Source organism: Narcine bancroftii, chromosome 8, assembly GCF_036971445.1.
Source record: "Narcine bancroftii isolate sNarBan1 chromosome 8, sNarBan1.hap1, whole genome shotgun sequence".
Taxonomy (NCBI): domain Eukaryota; kingdom Metazoa; phylum Chordata; class Chondrichthyes; order Torpediniformes; family Narcinidae; genus Narcine; species Narcine bancroftii.
The window spans coordinates 18875622-18893903 of record NC_091476.1 but is presented as its reverse complement, the minus strand read 5'-3'; the positions used below and the strand labels follow the sequence as shown (position 1 = coordinate 18893903).

At 37.7% G+C, this 18282-nt stretch overlaps 1 protein-coding gene across 1 annotated transcript in view; it reads left to right on the top strand.

Annotated features, from left to right (window-relative positions):
• The window catches only part of med12 (mediator complex subunit 12), a 111370-nt gene that overhangs the window by 67932 nt on the left and 25156 nt on the right, over positions 1 to 18282 (top strand). The window contains exons 31-37 of the mRNA XM_069893036.1: positions 833 to 944; positions 9191 to 9280; positions 10220 to 10329; positions 10543 to 10678; positions 11798 to 11959; positions 16103 to 16459; positions 17536 to 17689. Of these exons, the coding sequence (XP_069749137.1) occupies positions 833 to 944; positions 9191 to 9280; positions 10220 to 10329; positions 10543 to 10678; positions 11798 to 11959; positions 16103 to 16459; positions 17536 to 17689 (1121 nt within the window). The remainder of the gene's footprint in view (positions 1 to 832; positions 945 to 9190; positions 9281 to 10219; positions 10330 to 10542; positions 10679 to 11797; positions 11960 to 16102; positions 16460 to 17535; positions 17690 to 18282) is intronic.

Below are 18282 nucleotides of genomic sequence, written 5' to 3'. Positions count from 1 at the left end.
TAGACTAGGTGGTATCAAGCACTTAATCTTCCTCCATATCATCCCACTCCACCCTAGATATCCATCCTTCCAGTTTTGGAATTACTTTTGACATATCATTTTTCTTTATTTCCTTCTCCATTTTTGAAAAAAGTAAAGATTTATCCACACTTAATCGTGGACTGTAAATCACCATAAATCTAACTTCACAATAGTGAACTATGCCTTTACCCACCTATTTGCTTTTTGGTGTGGCATTGTATGGTTTATAGTTCTTTGTATTTTCATAAAATGAACCTTAAAATGTACACTTCAATGGCATTCCAATATTCTACATCTTTCTTGCAGTCTGAACTGAGTGAATGAGAGTTAATGTCATACACAAATACAATCACAGGTCTGTAGACATTCGTGTTTCACTCAATGTGCAGATGCATCAAAACTCTTTCTTGCTGTTGCCATCAACAACAATAGTATAGAAAAAGTCCTGACCTGAAACATTGACAGACAATTTCTCGCCACAGACACTGTCTGACCCTCTGAGGCATTTCAGACTCTTTTTTTCACTGCGAATAAACTTTATTTGATACCTATTATTTCATCTGGATCTCTGAACTTATTTTTCGTTTCCTTGTTTCTTCCTCTTGTGGGATTATCAAAGAGATTTTGAGGACTATTTGCACCAACTCCAAACCGCAATTCCCGCATCTCCTTTGTCTCTTTTCAGTCCCAGATTTTTTTTAATATATGTATATATAGTGCAGGCCTAAATTCTTTAAATTAACCTAATAATAGCAGTTGACAACTTGTGGGCAACTATGTATTTTTTCTTAACTTTTGTTTTTCTCTCCAGTATGTCTCTGTTGAGTCAACAGCCATTTCTTTCTTTGGTTTTGACATGCCTTAAAGGGCAAGATGAACAAAGAGAAGGACTTCTCACTTCCCTTTACAGCCAGGTCCAACAGGTAATTAACCATTAATATTATTAGTTGTAAATTTGTATCAATATTTTGTGAAGTGATGACTTTTTTCTTTCAAATTTTCTGCCACATTAAGTCCATCCACATGATCTTATCACCATATTTTAATTCTCCTCTTCTTCCCCCTGCCCCCCCGCCTCTGCTCCCAACCTGTCTCCTAGATTTAAAGACACTGCATGTATTTGGACAGGCAGCACTTTGATTTAACAATTCATTTGTCATCCCCTGGAATTAAAAACATTCTAATGTTCTTAACCTTTAAGTATTTTAATTTAAAAGTAAGAATGGGCCCAACTACAAACTTAATATCTGTTGAATCCCAAATAGGAATTTGGACACGGATTTTATTTTACCATTATAACCGATTGTCAGTAGTTTAATTCAACTTCTATGTAGAAATAAACAAGAATCTGTTTTAAATGGATTTCTGTTTTTAATTGACTTGTACATTCAGATTGAAGAGGACTATAAAAATAATATACAAAGTTATAGAGGCTTACAAAATGGAAACAGGCCCAGCTTGTCCATGATGAATAATGTGCCCATCTGCTTTTGTCTCACTTGCTTGCATTAGCTTGAGGGAAGCTAACTCTACCACTTTGGCAGCTGTTACATATGCCCACCTCTGTCCCCTTATATCCCTTCAAAATCCCCCCCCCCCCCCACTTTATGGTTGTGCCCTCACATAATCTAGGAAATAGACTGTTACTATTCACTTTATCTATGCCCCTTGTTATAAACAGACATCTGTAGCACAGTCCAAATCAATGGATGGGAAACAGATAGCTTCCCATCAAGCCTCGAGTCTGGCAAGGTTGCCTGCTCTTTCCAGTCTTATATGTATGCTGCATAGAATCCTGTGTTGAATCCATCAGGAAGGATGAGGGCAAGAGGAGTGATGTTGCCAGGCAGTGGAGGCACTCAGATCAAAGCAGGGTATTGCCATCTTCTGTTCAAACGTTAAGTCAGCAGACTGACCAGCATCTGTGGCCATTTTGAGTCAGCATCAGGCACCAGGTAACCTGTCCGACTGGCCCACTATCCCCTTAATAGTCAGATCTGACTACCTGAAAGTGCTGGCGATCTGGTGTGGAGGGGCTGAGGCATGCAACAAAATTGGTCAGGACGGATGTAAACCTGCCAGAATCTATGGGCACTCCTCAAATACAGGGAAAATCTGGTGTGAGGTGCTCTCAGTACCTATGTGTAGCAGTGCAGGTGTGACCCATCCCCCACTACTCCACCTGGTGGTGACAAGAGTAGTCTTTCAGTTCATATGGGGGATCCAAAATAGAAAGGGTCTGAAAGGATGCCATGTGCAAGTTGCCAGACAACAGCAGCAAGGGCATAACCAACCAAGTCCTCATCCTATTGCCCCCTCTTCATATGAGGCTGGAACCAAAGCACGATGGCACCAAGTGCTGCTATGTGCTGAGGTTCTACCTGTCCCAGGTGTTGTGAAGAATGGGCCTGGCCCTATTTCTGTGCAATGTCCCAGTCAGCTGGACTTTGGTACACTACCTACCCTTAGCAGAAAAGTTTTTTTTTTCCAGACAAACACCTTTGACCACAAGGCCATCAGGCAGTGGTCAGCATGCAATGTCCTTCAAACACTGAGAGACAAGAACATGGTTGGACATGATGGGATGGTTCCCTGAGCAGACTGTCATCTGGTAGAATGCCTCATTGCCAGTGCTCACGAACATGCACCAAGACTTGGCCTGGCTGATGGTGAGAGGAACCCTCCTAGTCAGATCCTTCCTGTACGACAAGAACATCACACACAAAACACATTGTTCCCAAGATGACTCTGGTGGAGTGGCCCACCTCTTTGAAGACTGTAGATTCGCTAAGTGTATGCGGAAAAAGATGAAAGGCTCCTTGTCACAGTTCATCCCCACCAGCAGTGTGTCAGAGGACTCTCTGATTTATGGGCTGTTCCTGGGGATGCACACAGAGTTAGACACCCTGAACTGCTTGAAGACTATCGAAGAGCGTCTTTCACTGAGTTGTTCTGCCTGAAACCTGTTGGTCGATTAGCACACAGAGGTGTTGATGAGAAAATGCAGCCTACTGGCATATTCCAGGCTGCAGCAGTGCATACTGAGCGAAGCATTGAGTCTTGGTACAGCCAGTTCAAGGTCATTGGAGAAGCACCACAATTTTGAGCCTTCTGTTATTGGACATTGAGAGGCTGAGGTGGAGGAGAAGCCCCTCAAACTACAAGGGGAGTAATGACAAAGTGTCACAATGTAGCAAAGCTGCTAGAAATGAATGTAACAATGTACAGTGATTGAAATATATAGATACAAAAACTAAGGGTGTGAACAGACTTTGAATGGTTTACTTTTTGAAAGTAATTTATTAAGAATAGTCTATTCTTTTTTTTTTTTTTTTTTTTTTTTTTTTTTTAAATTTTTTTTATTTTTCACACCATAAATCACATTAGCCATGATATACACTATTTCTTTTCACACATATACAGTGACTTTTTCTCCCCCCCCCCCCTTTCCTCCCAAACCACCCCCCCACCCCCCCCTCTCATCCATTTTAGGTATACAATCTAGGTTGCATTAAGCCAGTCAGACAATGTTGTCATTCAACCAAATTACACCAGAAATTCTACTGAGTCCATTCTTTTCTTTCCTTCTCCTTCCATCAACTTAGGTAATGTTTGTCCCCGGTAGGTTTTCGCTATTGTATTTAATGTAAGGCTCCTATACTTGTTCGAATATTTCAATGTTATTTCTTAACCAATATGTTATTTTTTCTAATGGAATACATTTATTCATTTAAATTTGGTAGTTTCTTCCTTTTAATTTGGTTATGTATTCCATTAATATTTAAAGACATATAGTTCAGCGTAGCCATTTTATATTTTGTTTATCTTCTCTTTCCGTTTTTCCATCATTACCTTTCCTCCTTTTCCATTTCTGTTTTCTTATTTTCAACTCTTTATAAGACAACATTCCTACAACATCTAACATTTTCCTTATTCTCCTATTTCTATCTTATTTATCCCCAATCTCCCCTTCACCTCCTGAGTTGTCCTTTATCCCTTGTCGGACAACCACATCTCCCCTCTCCATTTGGATTTGCGAATCCACTCGCAAGCGTCAACTGATTTTGCAGTGACCGCTATTTCCCCCCACCCCGCCTCCCCCAGATAAGATTTCACTTTTCATATGTCACAAAGGTCCCTCTTTTAATTCCCTCCTTATTCTCTCTATTCCATTACCTTCCCTTATTAATTCTTGTCTATACTATCCATATTTTCCTCTAAGTACAGATACATTCATGTATGCTCATTGTCTCTATTCACTCTTATACCTCTTTACCTGCATACATATCAATCGTGATCATTTTTACTCTCATTACCCGTCTTCATCCCTCAGTCTATTTTTGTCTTTACCCACATACATATCAGTCGTGATCATTTTAACTCTCATTACCCGTCTTCCTCCCTCAGTCTATTTTTGTAATTGTTCTGCAAATTTTCGTGCTTCTTCTGGATCCGCGAGTAGTCTGTTTTGTTGTCCTGGAATAAATATTTTCAATACCGCTGGATGCTTTAGTATAAATTTATACCCTTTCTTCCATAAAATCGCCTTTGCTGTATTGAACTCTTTTCTCTTCTTTAGGAGTTCAAAACTTATATCTGGATAAATGAAGATTTTTTGTCCTTTATACTCCAGTGGTTTGTTGCCCTCTCTTACTTTTTCCATTGTCTTCTCCAGTACCTTTTCTCTTGTAGTATATCTTAGGAATTTTACTACAATAGATCTTGGTTTTTGTTGTGGTTGTGGTTTAGAGGCCAATACTCTATGTGCCCTTTCTATTTCCATTTCATGCTGTAGTTCTGGACATCCTAGGGTCTTAGGGATCCACTCTTTTATAAACTCCCTCATATTCTTGCCTTCTTCATCTTCCTTAAGGCCCACTATCTTTATGTTATTTCTTCTGTTATGGTTTTCCATTGTATCTATTTTTTGAGCTAGTAGTTCTTGTGTCTCTTTAGTTTTTTTATTAGATTCCTCCAATTTCTTTTTTAAGTCTTCTACCTCCATTTCTGCTGCTACTGCCCGCTCTTCCATCTTGTCCATTTTCTTTCCCATTTCTGTTAAGGTCATCTCCATTTTATTTATTTTCTCTTCTGTGTTGTTTATTCTTTTTCTTAAATCCTTAAATTCCTGTGTTTGCCATTCTCTAAATGATTCCATGTATCCTCTAATAAGAGCAAGTATATCCTTTACCTTGCCTCTCTTTTCTTCTTCTATTTCACCATACTCTTCCTCTTCTTCTTCCTCTGGGTTGGCCATCTGTTGTTTCTTTGCTGCCCTTTCCTCCTCTTCTATCTTGTTTCTATTGTCTTCTGTGGTCTCTTCTTGCTGCAGGTGTTCTGCAGCTGTCGTTGCCGGCTGTGGAGATCGACTCCCCAGCTGGTCCCCCCTCCCGTCGGTGTGTTTTTTTTCATTCGCATCGCGCATGCGCGAAACTTCGCGCATGCGCGGTTGCGCACTTTTGTTCGGCTCTGCGAGCCATTTTTGTAGTCCATTATTTACCGACCTGAGGGAGCGGGTTTCTCTCTCCGCAGCGGGCCTCTTCGGACAGGTAAGGCCTTCACCTTTTTCCTCCTTTGTCTTCTCTTCCTCTCTTCTTACCGTTGCTTTCGACTTTTCTTTTTTTGTCGCCATCTTCTTTCCACCTTTATACTCACTTTTCTGTAACTTTTATTTCTGTGCCTTTGTGTTTTCTCTTGTTTTTCCCGACTTTTCTGGAGAGGGCTGGAGTTCACCGTCCGGCCACTACTCCATCACGTGACTCCTTAAGAATAGTCTATTCTTGAGGAAAAAAATTGTAATAAATATAGGAAAGGAGTAAAGCATGAAAGTCTGCAGACACCATTGTTTGAAGTAAAAGCACAATGCTGGAGAAACTCAGCAGGTCAGAGCACTTTGTAGAATATAGAACACTATAAACAGTACAAGTTCTTCGGCCCTCAATGTTGTGCCAACCTATATATTCCATTTTTAAAAAAGTATTAAACCATTCCTACCCCGTAACCCTCTGTTTTTCTTCCCATTTTATCTGCTTTTATCCTTATCCATAGCTATGCTAAAGCTCAGGGAATTGTGGTCACTCTCACCAGAATGCTCCCCCACCGAGAGGTCCGCTATTTGACAAGGTTCATTACGTAGAATTAGATCCAGTATGGCCTCTCCTCTCTTCAGCTGATCCACATACTGCGTCATGATTTCTTCTTGAACACACCTGACAAATTCAGCCCCATCTATCCCTCTTGCAGTCTGGAAGTGCCAGTTAATATTAGGGAAGTTGAAATCACCCATAACTACGGTCCTGTATTTCCTGCACCATTCTTAAATCTGCCTGTTTAGCTGCTCCTCAGTGTCCTGAGGGCTATTTGGGGCCTTACAAATGACTCCTAGTACAGTGATTGCTCCCTTCTTATTTCTGATTTCCACCCACACAGTCTCAGTAGACACTCCCTCTGCAGTGTCCTCCCTTTCTATACATGTGATACTCTCCTTGACCAATAATGCTACTCTCCCATCTTACCTCCCATCCTATCCCTTTTTAAAAAAAAAACCTAAACCCTGGTACCTGCATCAGCTAATCCTGCCCTTCCTCCAGCTAAGTCTCTGTAACAGCCATAATGTTGTCATTCCACATACTGATCCATCCTCTTTTACTCCTAATAAGCACATTTCAACCCTTCTAATAGGGTACATTTCTGTTTTGTCTCTTGCCTGTCCTTCCTCACAAACTCAGAACACCTTTAACAAAGATAAAGGTACGTAACCAATGTTTCGGGCTTAAGCCCTTAATCAAAGTATGGAAAAGTGTTGGAAGGTGCCTGAACAAAATGGTAGAGGGGAGGGGTTTGGGGAAGAGTACGAATCCAAAGGAAAGAAGAAATAGGTGGCTAAGTGGGGAGGGGGGGATGTGGGGGTTGACACAGCAGCAAGCAGGAGGAGGAGGTATAGCTCTGAATAGGGAGAGAAGGGAATGAAGTGGTAAGGGAAAGAAGCCAAAGGGAACGGAGGGAAAATGGAGAGTATGTCAGCAGAAACCAGAGAAGCCTGTTAATGCCCAGACAGAAAATTTGTTCTCCAATTTATGGATGGTCTTTGTAGGATAGTACATGAGGCCATGGAGTTAGATGCAGAATTGAAATGGTTGGCCACTGGGAGATCTTTGTCATCGATGCAGACAGAGCAAAGGCACCGTCCCCTGTGGCCGCAGGAAGTTCCACACTTATGCCTACACCTCTTTCCTCACCACCATTTGTAGCCCCAAACGCTCCTTTCAAGTGAAGCAACACTTCACTTGTGTATCCCTGGGAGTGATCTACTGCATCCGATGCTCTCTTTGTGTTTTTCTGTACATTGGAGAGACTGGGCACAGATTGGGAGATTGCTTCGCTTAGCACCTTTGCTCTGTCCGCATCACCTAGTGGCCAACCACTTCAATTCTGGGTCCCACTCCCATATTCGTATGTCTTTCCATGGCTTCATGTTCTATCCCACCAAGAGCACCTGAAAAATGAAGGAACAATACCTGATTTTTCAACTGGGCACCCTCCATCCGGGTAGCATTAACATCAACTTCTCCATTTTCTTCTAACCTATTCTCCATTCTCCCTCCTTTTTCCTTTTGTTGTCTTTCCCTGAGTTCTTCACCCCTTCCCTCTCTCTTCACAGAGCTATCCCTCCTGCCCCTGCTTGCTGCTGTGCCCTCCCTCTCTTATCCACCTATCATCTCCTGTCTTTGGGTTTGTACTTCTCTCCCTCTACCCTTTTGTTAAGGTGCCTGCTGACATTTTTCCATACCTTGATAAAGAGCTCAAGCCCATAATGTTGGTTATGTATTTTTATCTTTGCTAAAAAAATTACACAGTATTTTACCTGCTGAGTTTCTCTGTCAAGACCCCAACCATTTCCAAACTGTCTTCCCACAATGCTCTGGGATAAACCTGGTCTGGACCTGAAGATTTATCCACATCTTCACTACTAATACAGATATACCCTAACTATCTTTAGATGCCTACCTCCCCACACATTCTTGCTGATATTGCTCCACAGTAAATACATTTACAAATTATTTATTTCAGATTTTCCCCATCTCCTCAGGCTCCACACTAAAATGCTTCTCCAGATTCTTAAGGAAACTGATTATTTTTTTTCCATTGTTACCCTTTTTGTTCTCGGTGTACATGACTTTCTATAAAAATGTCTCCCTTGCTCTGTTTACCAAAGATATCTTAAAATATAGATCTTTTAGATACTATTTTAAATGTTTTAGATACTCAATAAATTTTTAAGGTCTCGAGATCTCTGAAGCTTGATACCGTGCCATTTAGTTCATTTGCTGCATCATCGGGATATTTCTCTTAATTAACTCATTTTTAATTTTTTTAAAATTAGAAATGGGAAAGGATTGATTCCTTTCCAGAATTCTTCTACTTGTTAATCACTCCTATATTTTTAGTGCATATCTTAGATACAAAGAAATGTAACATTCAGAATGATACTTGTATTTGTAGTTTTGGAGATAATGTGGTCTGAAGAATACTTTTCATAAAATAGAATTGTTCTGTACAATCATTTTGTTGCCTACAGCAAGGATCCCTGTGCACATCTGAAGTTTGCTGGAGAATAAGATCTCCCCAATACATTTTGTTGTTTTTCCCTGAGTTCTTCACCCCTTCCCTCTCTCTTCACAGAGCTGTCCCTCCTTCCCCTGCCTGCTGCTGTGCCCTTCCTCTCTTATCCGCCTATCATCTGCTGTCTTTGGGTCCGTACTCCTCTCCCTCTACCACTTTGTTAACATTTATTTTTTACCACTTTCTATGGAGTTTGCAACAATTTTAGAATCTTGACCTGGAACTACTTCAGATACTCTCTCGCTTTGGTGATGATCTTCTTCAAAGATCGCCTTTGCTGGAAATATTGCACAATTTCCAAAATCGTATATCTCAGCCAAGTTGCAGTTTTTTTTGTTGTTGCTTGAAACAAATGCCCACAGAGGGCAAAGCAGCAAAGTAATTTTGTTTGCACTGATTTAATTTCCACCAATGTTCAAATTTGTTATTATTGAATGAAACTTCACTGTTATCAGGATCTATCTTGGCAGAAAATGTGGCTCTACGTTACTGAGAATCTATTTGCGTCTCAAGTAGATATAATAGTTTGCCGTTTAATTGTTTTCAGATTGTAACAAACTGGCGTGAAGATCAGTACCAGGATGACTGCAAAGCAAAACAGATGATGCATGAAGCTCTTAAACTTCGTTTAAATCTTGTAAGGACTGTTCATGGAGAAAAGAATCAAGTGTTTTGTCATTTGGAGCAAAGGACTTATTTATTCATTTTCTCCTGAATGCTTGTTAGCCATTATTTCCTTCTTGCAACAGAACTTGCCCATTTTGTTTCATGTCATCTTATTTCTGCAATTTATGTAATTTACTGGAAAGAAAGATGTTAAATTGTGTGATATCAATTTTTAAGGTTTTTCTGTTCAAAGCCTAAGATAAGCAATTATACTGCTTAATCTTTTATTTTGGGTTGGTATTTTGTCTGAACCATAAAGTGTTGCAATTTAATGATTCTGGATCAAAAATTTCCAAAAGGAAAAAAAAACATTTTAAAAATATCTCTGCTTTGGGGGATAAACAAAGAATATTTGCCCCAAGTGAAAGATGTATAGATGTATTCTGGGATCACCCAATATAAAATAATCTTTAAGCCCATGCATCACTGACATATAAAGATTCCATTGGAAGAACTCTCAAATTCCATCAATGCAGATGTCAAGATCTTCACCTTAGCTCTTAGGAAAATTAGAAATCAATCATATTGTGTAATTATTGAAGGCAATTCCAGTTCTTTACACATTTGTTGAATCTAAATCAATCTCGACATAAGTTTCATTATGTCAGGAGTAAAAAAGTGTAATAGCTAAGTTGCTGAACTAGCAGCCAGGGGGTGTTAGACAATTAATGCTGAGGTACCTCTTGAAGGAGAGAAATGGAATTATCATTCAGTACAACTCCCCATCAACTTTTCTTGACTACTTTTCTGGATCTTTGATTCAAAACAGTTACTGCGTTGTTTTCTTCTTCACAAATGCTGCCCTGTGGATTATTTTTCTTTCTCACTTGATAGTAATAGTTTTGAGTGCATACATTTTTATCAAAAGTTGGAATTTGTATACAATTTTTTTTTTGTTTGTTTTCCCTAGGTGGGTGGGATGTTCGATACTGTCCAGCGTAGTACACAGGGGACCACCGAGTGGGCTGTCCTTCTCTTGGATATAATCAGCAGTGGAACAGTTGACATGCAATCAAACAAGTATGCATTTTAATTACTTGTATTGTATGAAGTATTGACGTCTATTTTGGTATACTTTAAACCCAATGTGATCATGTTCAGCTCATGTATGAAAGAAAATTCATGAAGCGAGTAATTATATAAATGGCACTAAATGCATCTTGTGAGATCCATAAAAATGTATTTATTATTTGGCTGTAAAATATTTCTGAGAGTAAAATTCTTCTCTCCTAGTGAGCTGTTCACGACAGTCTTGGATATGCTCAGTGTGCTTGTTAATGGAACTCTGGCAGCGGACATGTCAAGCATCTCGCAGGGTAGTATGGAGGAGAACAAGAGAGCTTACATGAACCTCGTAAAGAAACTCAGGGTAACAAGTAATTCTTTGTTTTGGTACATTTTGTTGAAATTATTGACGCAAGATCAAAATTGTTATTAATGAAGGAAGCTAATCAACTTTCACTGACTCTTTTCTAGTCACAGCATCCAACAGGATAATTAATTTCAAAACTGTTTTGCTCCATAATCTATCCGTTCAATGTACATCATCCTAAAATTTGTTTCCCATGTTAAATCTGCACTGTAGATCTACTGTCATTTCAATTTCTATTTTTCTCTCTACTGTTCCTATCTTGTGTATACTGCAATATTTAACTAGCTCCTCTCAGTGCAACAAAGACCAGTCTTCAGCGATCCTTCATTTTAGCTATTTTCTTGGTGGGGGGGAGGGGGGATGAGGTTTGCTCTCTTGGATTTCATCAAAATTCCCTCCAGAGCAGTGATCAACTTAATGGAAGTATTTATGACTGAATGAGCCATTCACGAATTCAATATTCAAAAAGGAGGCAAGTAAATTATTGGTGCTGATATTTCTTCATAACCAGTGTCTATTGCTTACTCTCTCAATTGGTTCAACAGCTAATAATACGGCCAAATATTTTGGATGAGGTTTCTGATGTTTCTTGCCTGATCCCTTTTTAAATGCCTTAGTTCTTTGTTTGCTCCAGATAATGAATAGGTTAGTAGCTTTCACCCTGCATTCTTTCTAATTAAAGAGTGCTGGGCGGGGGGTTGGGGGGGGCTTCATCTGTTCCAGTGATATTTACACAAAGCTGTATAAATGGTGGAGAAATGGAAAACCACTAGCAAAATATCTTAAATGTTAAGATAAGTTTTAAGGTTTGCTTTTTTTCACGCATATCCAGCAGTGAGTTTGGCAGGAAATCACAGATTAAAAACTTTGATTTTCTGTCCTTTAAATGGTGGCAACACTTCAAGGAGCATTTTTAAAGATCTCGTGAGAAATATTGATGGCCAGGAGACTATTCAATGAATTAGATACCAATTTAGCTTAAAATTTTAGTATTTCAGATTATGAGGAACTACTAATAATGTGTCCTTGCAGTAATGAAAAATTGATGGGAGTTCATAGAAAAATGATCATATTTCTTATGAATATAACGATTCTACTTCTTATCATTGGGCCTAGAAAGAGCTGGGGGACCGACAATCTGAGAGTTTGGAGAAGGTGCGGCAGTTATTACCACTTCCCAAACAGACACGGGATGTCATCACATGTGAACCTCAAGGCTCTCTGATTGATACCAAAGGAAACAAGATTGCTGGCTTTGATTCAATATTCAAAAAGGAGGCAAGTAAATTATGGTGCTGATATTTCTTCATAAGTTGTGAAAACTGTGACAAAATCTGCTCACATAAAAATAAAGGAATGGCAGTCGAACTCTGGCCGCCAAACCTTTAACCATTCTCTTGCAAGGAAAGAAAGATTGTCTGTAGTCAGGATTCGTCTTGGTAAAATTACCTTATTGGAAAATAAAACAGTAAACTGGATAGATTAAGAAATAACAGACATGTATATACAGCATCGAGTCCACGCTGCTGAAGATCCAGCTGCGCTGGGTGAGTCACGTCTCCAGAATGGAGGACCATCGCCTTCCCAAGATCGTGTTATATGGCGAGCTCTCCACTGGCCACCGTGACAGAGGTGCACCAAAGAAAAGGTACAAGGACTGCCTAAAGAAATCTCTTGGTGCCTGCCACATTGACCACCGCCAGTGGGCTGATATCGCCTCAAACCGTGCATCTTGGCGCCTCACAGTTTGGCGGGCAGCAACCTCCTTTGAAGAAGACCGCAGAGCCCACCTCACTGACAAAAGGAGGAAAAACCCAACCCCAACCCACCAATTTTCCGCTGCAACCGTGTCTGCCTGTCCCGCATCGGACTTGTCAGCCACAAATGAGCCTGCAGCTGACGTGGACATTTACCCCCTCCATAAATCTTCGTCCGCGAAGCCAAGCCAAAGAAAGAAGGAAGAATTATACTGCCACTCAAAACTGCGTAATCTTTTAAAAAGGTTATGGCTAATGTGACCTTGGCTTCTAACCCATTTACTATCTGTTCTCTATAATCAACAATCCATCAGTCCTATCCTGAATATATTAAATCATTGCACCTCCTTCAATTTTTTGGATAGAGAATTCAGTGATGAAAGGAATTCCTCCTCTTCTGTCTTAAATGGACCTTGAAACAGTACTCCTTAATTCTAGATTTCCTTTCAAAGGGGAACATGCTCAAAACATTACTCAATTAGGCCGCTTCTGTTTCAGTTAGATCACCTCTTTTTCTTCTTAACTCAAGTGAATCTTGACCTAATCTGATTTTAATTTCTTCCTTGGGCATCCCCATCATTTCAGGAATCCTATGTGGTAAATTTTCCTGATGTACCTTCAATATTAGTATGTCCCTCTCTAAGTAAGGAGGCAATGCTGTATTCCTAAAGCCTGTATAGTTAAGACAATACTTGCCTACTTTTGCATTCCATTTCATTTGCAATATGGGCTAATTAATATTCCATTTGTTTTTCCAAATACTTGCTGCACCAGTGTGCTATCTCTCTGCTTCTGTGAACACCCACATTTGTCTTAAAAGTTGGGAAAGTGGGATTTTTGTAAAGAGTAACCAATATATTTCAGAGTTCAATTTTTTAAATTCAATCCAAACATTCCTCAGCACATGAATTTTCAGTGACACAAAAGCTTCATTTTCTTTTAAGGAACTTGGATTAAGGACTTGCATCCAAATTGCAGAACATTTGTAGTGTTGAAAAATAGCATAAATCAGAAAATAGTAACTATGTAATATCTAGCATCATTGACAAAAGCTTGACATTTCTAGAAGAATCTTCAAACACATTCTTAGAAATAAAGGACAGAAATTGAGAAGCATAACTATGAATTGTCTCTTTTTTGAATATTATTTATATATTAATACTAAATATAAGATTGTCGTCCATTCAAATCTAAACAATAATACAGATATAGTATTTTATACCCCCAACTCTACCCCCAATAATAATCCCCAAAAAATAAAACAAAAAAATGTATAGAAAAGAAAGAAATGGATACAAAATAGAAAAGAAAGAAAAAGAAAAATGCATCTGGTTACTGAAATTGCAATCAATTTCAACAAATTTTTCCTCAACAATATTTTTTTGAAAATTTTATCATGATAAATGATACAATAAAAATACAATATGAAAAACATAATACATACATGGTATTTTAATAAATGATACCCCTTACACCCCCCACCCTACCCTAACCCACCCAGCCCTCCCCACCCCCCCTCTAAACTACCCCAATAAAAAAAAGAAAAAGAGGAGAGGAGATCACAAAACATAAAACTCTTCAATTATTTACCATGGTTCGGAGCAACACCATCAATGGATGCGAAGAAGATTAATAATTCAACCCCATATATTCCAAATACGGGCTCCAAGTTTTAACAAAAAAAGAATAATTATGGCGTAAATTGTATGTTATCTTTTCCAACGGAATACAAGATCTCATTTCTGAATGCCATTGCTGAATACTCAAATTAGTCTCATTTTTCCAAGTAATTGCCAAACATTTTCTAGCCATAGCTAAGGCCAATCTCAAAAAAAGAAATTTGAAATTTATTTAATTTTAATTCCAAAATCATTTTTTTAATATAACCCAATAAAAATACTAAAGGATCAAATGAAATTTTCAATTTAAAAATAGCTTCTAAAAGTTCCTTAAATCTACTCCAAAAAAGGTTTTGCAGTCTCACATAACAAGTAGAATGTAAAAAAGAACCATAAATCAAAAGAAATAAATTTATATTTCCTTAATTTTTCTGGGGTTAAACATAATTATAATAAACCAATCTGTACCTTATATTTACAATTTTAGTCATATTATCCTCACATAGATTCATCCAGTCATCCTGAGAAATAGATATGGAGAAACCTTTTCCCATTTTAATTTAGATTTATAAACATCCGGCGTAAGTAAAATTTCAAATTTAGACCGCCTAGGTAATCATAACATACATCCAAAATTATCCAACAATAGAGCTTTAATTTCATAATATGAAAAAAGAGTATTTGAAGATATATCATATTTCTCTTTCATTCTCTACAATATTAAACTTATATACACCAAGGAGTCGATAAGCTTTTGAGGTTAAGGGGCAATTTCATGATGTAGTACCTACAGAATGTAGATATGGACACCAAATATTTAATGGTCACTAAATTTATAATTTAAATTTATAATTCCTTAAATTATACATATTTTTTCAAGAGGTAAACAACTACATATTTCAGCATGCCATCTATCCATTCCCAAATTTGAATCTAATTTCCATGACACTGCTATGCATTTTTTTTTTTGCAAATGCCAGTGCAATTTTCACAAATTCCTTTTGAAACATATTAAATTTTAATTTTAGCCTAATCCCAGATATATAACATTATAGGAAAAGCATTGGATCTTGAGGAAATTTAACTTTTGTAACCCATTCTAAAAATACTACTAATTCCATCCAAAAAGGTCTCAATTTTGAATATGATCAAGTAAAATTCAAAAAAAGTACCTATTTCTTGATTACACCTAAAACATTTATGTGATAAATCTGATTTCAATCTATTTAATTTCTGTGGAGTAAGATATAATTGATGCAAAAATTATATTGAATCAATTCCAACCAATTTTTCTCTCCAATACTTGTATTCAGATCAATTTCCCATCTTTGTCTAGACCTATGAATTCCTTGTTTCTGTGTTCCCATTTGCAATAATGAACTATGAATTGTCAAAACCTTATTATGGAGTTATATTAGCAGTGCTATATTGATGTCGACTTTCATTTGAGCACTGCAATAGAATTTTGGAGAAGAAAACATTTCTGGATCATTTACAGCTCAATATATGGACTGAGGCCTACTTTTGATATCATCTGAGCAAAGCTTTGCATTACTTTTATCAATGTAATCGAGCATTGACATCTGAAGTCAGTCAATTAACTGCCTTTGCAAATTTTGTAATGTTTTTACATGAAAGACCAAGGAGAATTTATTCTGATTTATATTTTCTCAGACATCACTGTTCATGTTGAAATCTTGGAGTTACACAATGGCCACCTACTGTATATTCTCACTCTACACATAATACCTGAGATCCCGTACAAGGACTTCCATGGTAGAATTTGATCATCAATTAGTCTAAAAATTAAAATGGAATATTAAAGGTCAAGCAAGAGAAAAATGCTCTTTGAATCATTTATTGCAGTTTGCAAAACACTTTAAATCGAAGTCAGAAATTGATTTTAAAATTGCATTAATGTGCCTGTTTTGTTTTCTGGATTTGTTTAAGTTAGAATATGATGAGTATTTTTGATCCCCCTTTTAGGCATTTTAAAAGTGTAAACCAGTACCCTTGGTCATGCCTTTACTTCTCTCATGCTATAGGGACTACAAGTCTCCACTAAGCAGAAGATTTCTCCTTGGGATGTTTTTGAAGGGATGAAGCATTCTGCTCCCCTTTCTTGGGGCTGGTTTGGGACAGTTCGCGTTGACCGCAAGGTGACGAAGTTCGAAGAGCAGCACCGGCTGCTGTTGTACCACACACACCTGAAACCAAAGCCACGCAGTTATTATCTCGAACCACTGCCACTCCCCCCAGAGGAAGAGGAGCCACCAGTGCCAGTTGTTCCAGAACCAGAAAAAACTGCAGCAGAACCACCAAAGTTGGAGAAACCTAATACAACTGAAGAGAAGAAGAAGAAACCAACAAGGAAAAAACGGCTAAATTCCAATAAAGCAGAGGTGAGCTCGCAGCTAATTCCTCATTCATTTATAGGCATTCAAAATGCATAATACATGGCTTACTTAATCAGACCAAGCCTACAACCTTTATTGTAATGTCTCAATATACCCACATCCTTCACCACAGTGATGCTTCGTGCTTTCCACCCTTACTCATGTTCTGTGCTGCACAGTTTATTATACAGATTAAGAATGTATGAAGTGTCCATGACACAAGTTTCTCATTCTGTTCTTTCTGCATCTTGTGGATGATTTGTTTCAATTCATTTTCATAACTTGTCAAACTATGATTACAGAGTTTCATGATCTCAGTTCGGTGTAGCATATACATAGGTGTTCTTGTTAATGTTAATTTTATGTAATTCACAAAACTGTCCAGTGCTTTTTCATTTCTGTGGTGTGTGCAGGTGGGGGAAAAAAATTGTTCTGAGTAGCCCATGTTTTCACTTTGATAGGGCAAAGGGAAAAAATGTTTGCAATCTGTTATTGCTCCATGTCTTGTAAAGCACATCCATGAACATCACAAAAAGTAAAAGTTGAGAATGGGCAACGTTCCAGTTGGAATTTACTTCAATAAGTCTGGAGATATAGTACAAAATATTTTTTTAAATTTTAGCTTTCTTCAGTGAACCAGAAATTGTATGCGAATAGAAATTGAACATTTTGTCCTTGGACAAAGAAGCTAATTTATAATCAACTCCACTTCACTAGTATCACATGATATAGTACATAATTTATCTTTTAACTTTAGACATTTCATGAGATTTTCATTGTGATATCAATAGTGGAGATCTTCAATTTAAAGCTTAAATTAAAATTCTGAATACATTGTTGTAAGAATTTCCATATTAAAATAGGATTTGTAAAGTAACAAAAGTATTAAAATGTAGTGATGGAGTATTGAATTATTAATGGTAAAAGTTGATGCATTTAATGTGAACAGTGAAATTTAAATTTATTACTTCAGATTCTTTCAGCAAGTTTAGCATTGCATCTAAAGTTTGTGAATTCTAAATTAATAGTCATTGCTAAAATAACACAAAAAGTTTTTTTTTCATTCATTTGATTTTGAGCAGTTGGAGTTATCATCTAGTGCACACAGAATGCCTCCTTATGGTGGTGGAGTTCCTAGTGACATAATGCCGCACCAGACGAGTAATCCCTATAACAGACTTCCATATGGCCCTCCCAGTGTTGGTATATATGCACAAAACCAACCTTTGCCAGCAGGTAAGTGAAAAAGATTTAGATGAAAGATTTCCTGTAATGTCAAAGTTCTCTGTTTTATCCACTCATTGTTTTTCTTCCCTTTGGCAAATTTTAAAAAAATGTATGTTAGTGAAAATTAGGGGAATATACTACAAATATCTCCTTGTCCTGCTTGAGGACCCTCTGGAAGCTTCAGGAATTATTTTCACTACTGCTGATAACATTGAAACAGTTGCAACAAGGCATCTGAAATATTTTGGAACACAATAAAAGGGCAGCGCAGAAAATAATTTAAGAAATTCTTCTTGGAATATGATTTATAGCATTGATAAAGAAGTTTGTTTGAACATTGTTGAACAGGAACAGTTTTGAAGTAAAATGTATTCCTCTTACAGTATTTTTACTATTTGAGTGAAGGAATGGAAACTTTTTATTCTTGCACATCCAAGGATCAGATTATCCCATGGCCCTGATGCTGTGCAGAAAAATAATTTGAAGCAGAATAAAAACCGATGACAGGAACCTATATGAAACTCCATCTGTGTTTTTTTATGACCTGGCATACGTATTTCCATCTAAGTATTCCCAGATGAACATTTCTTAAATACAGTTTG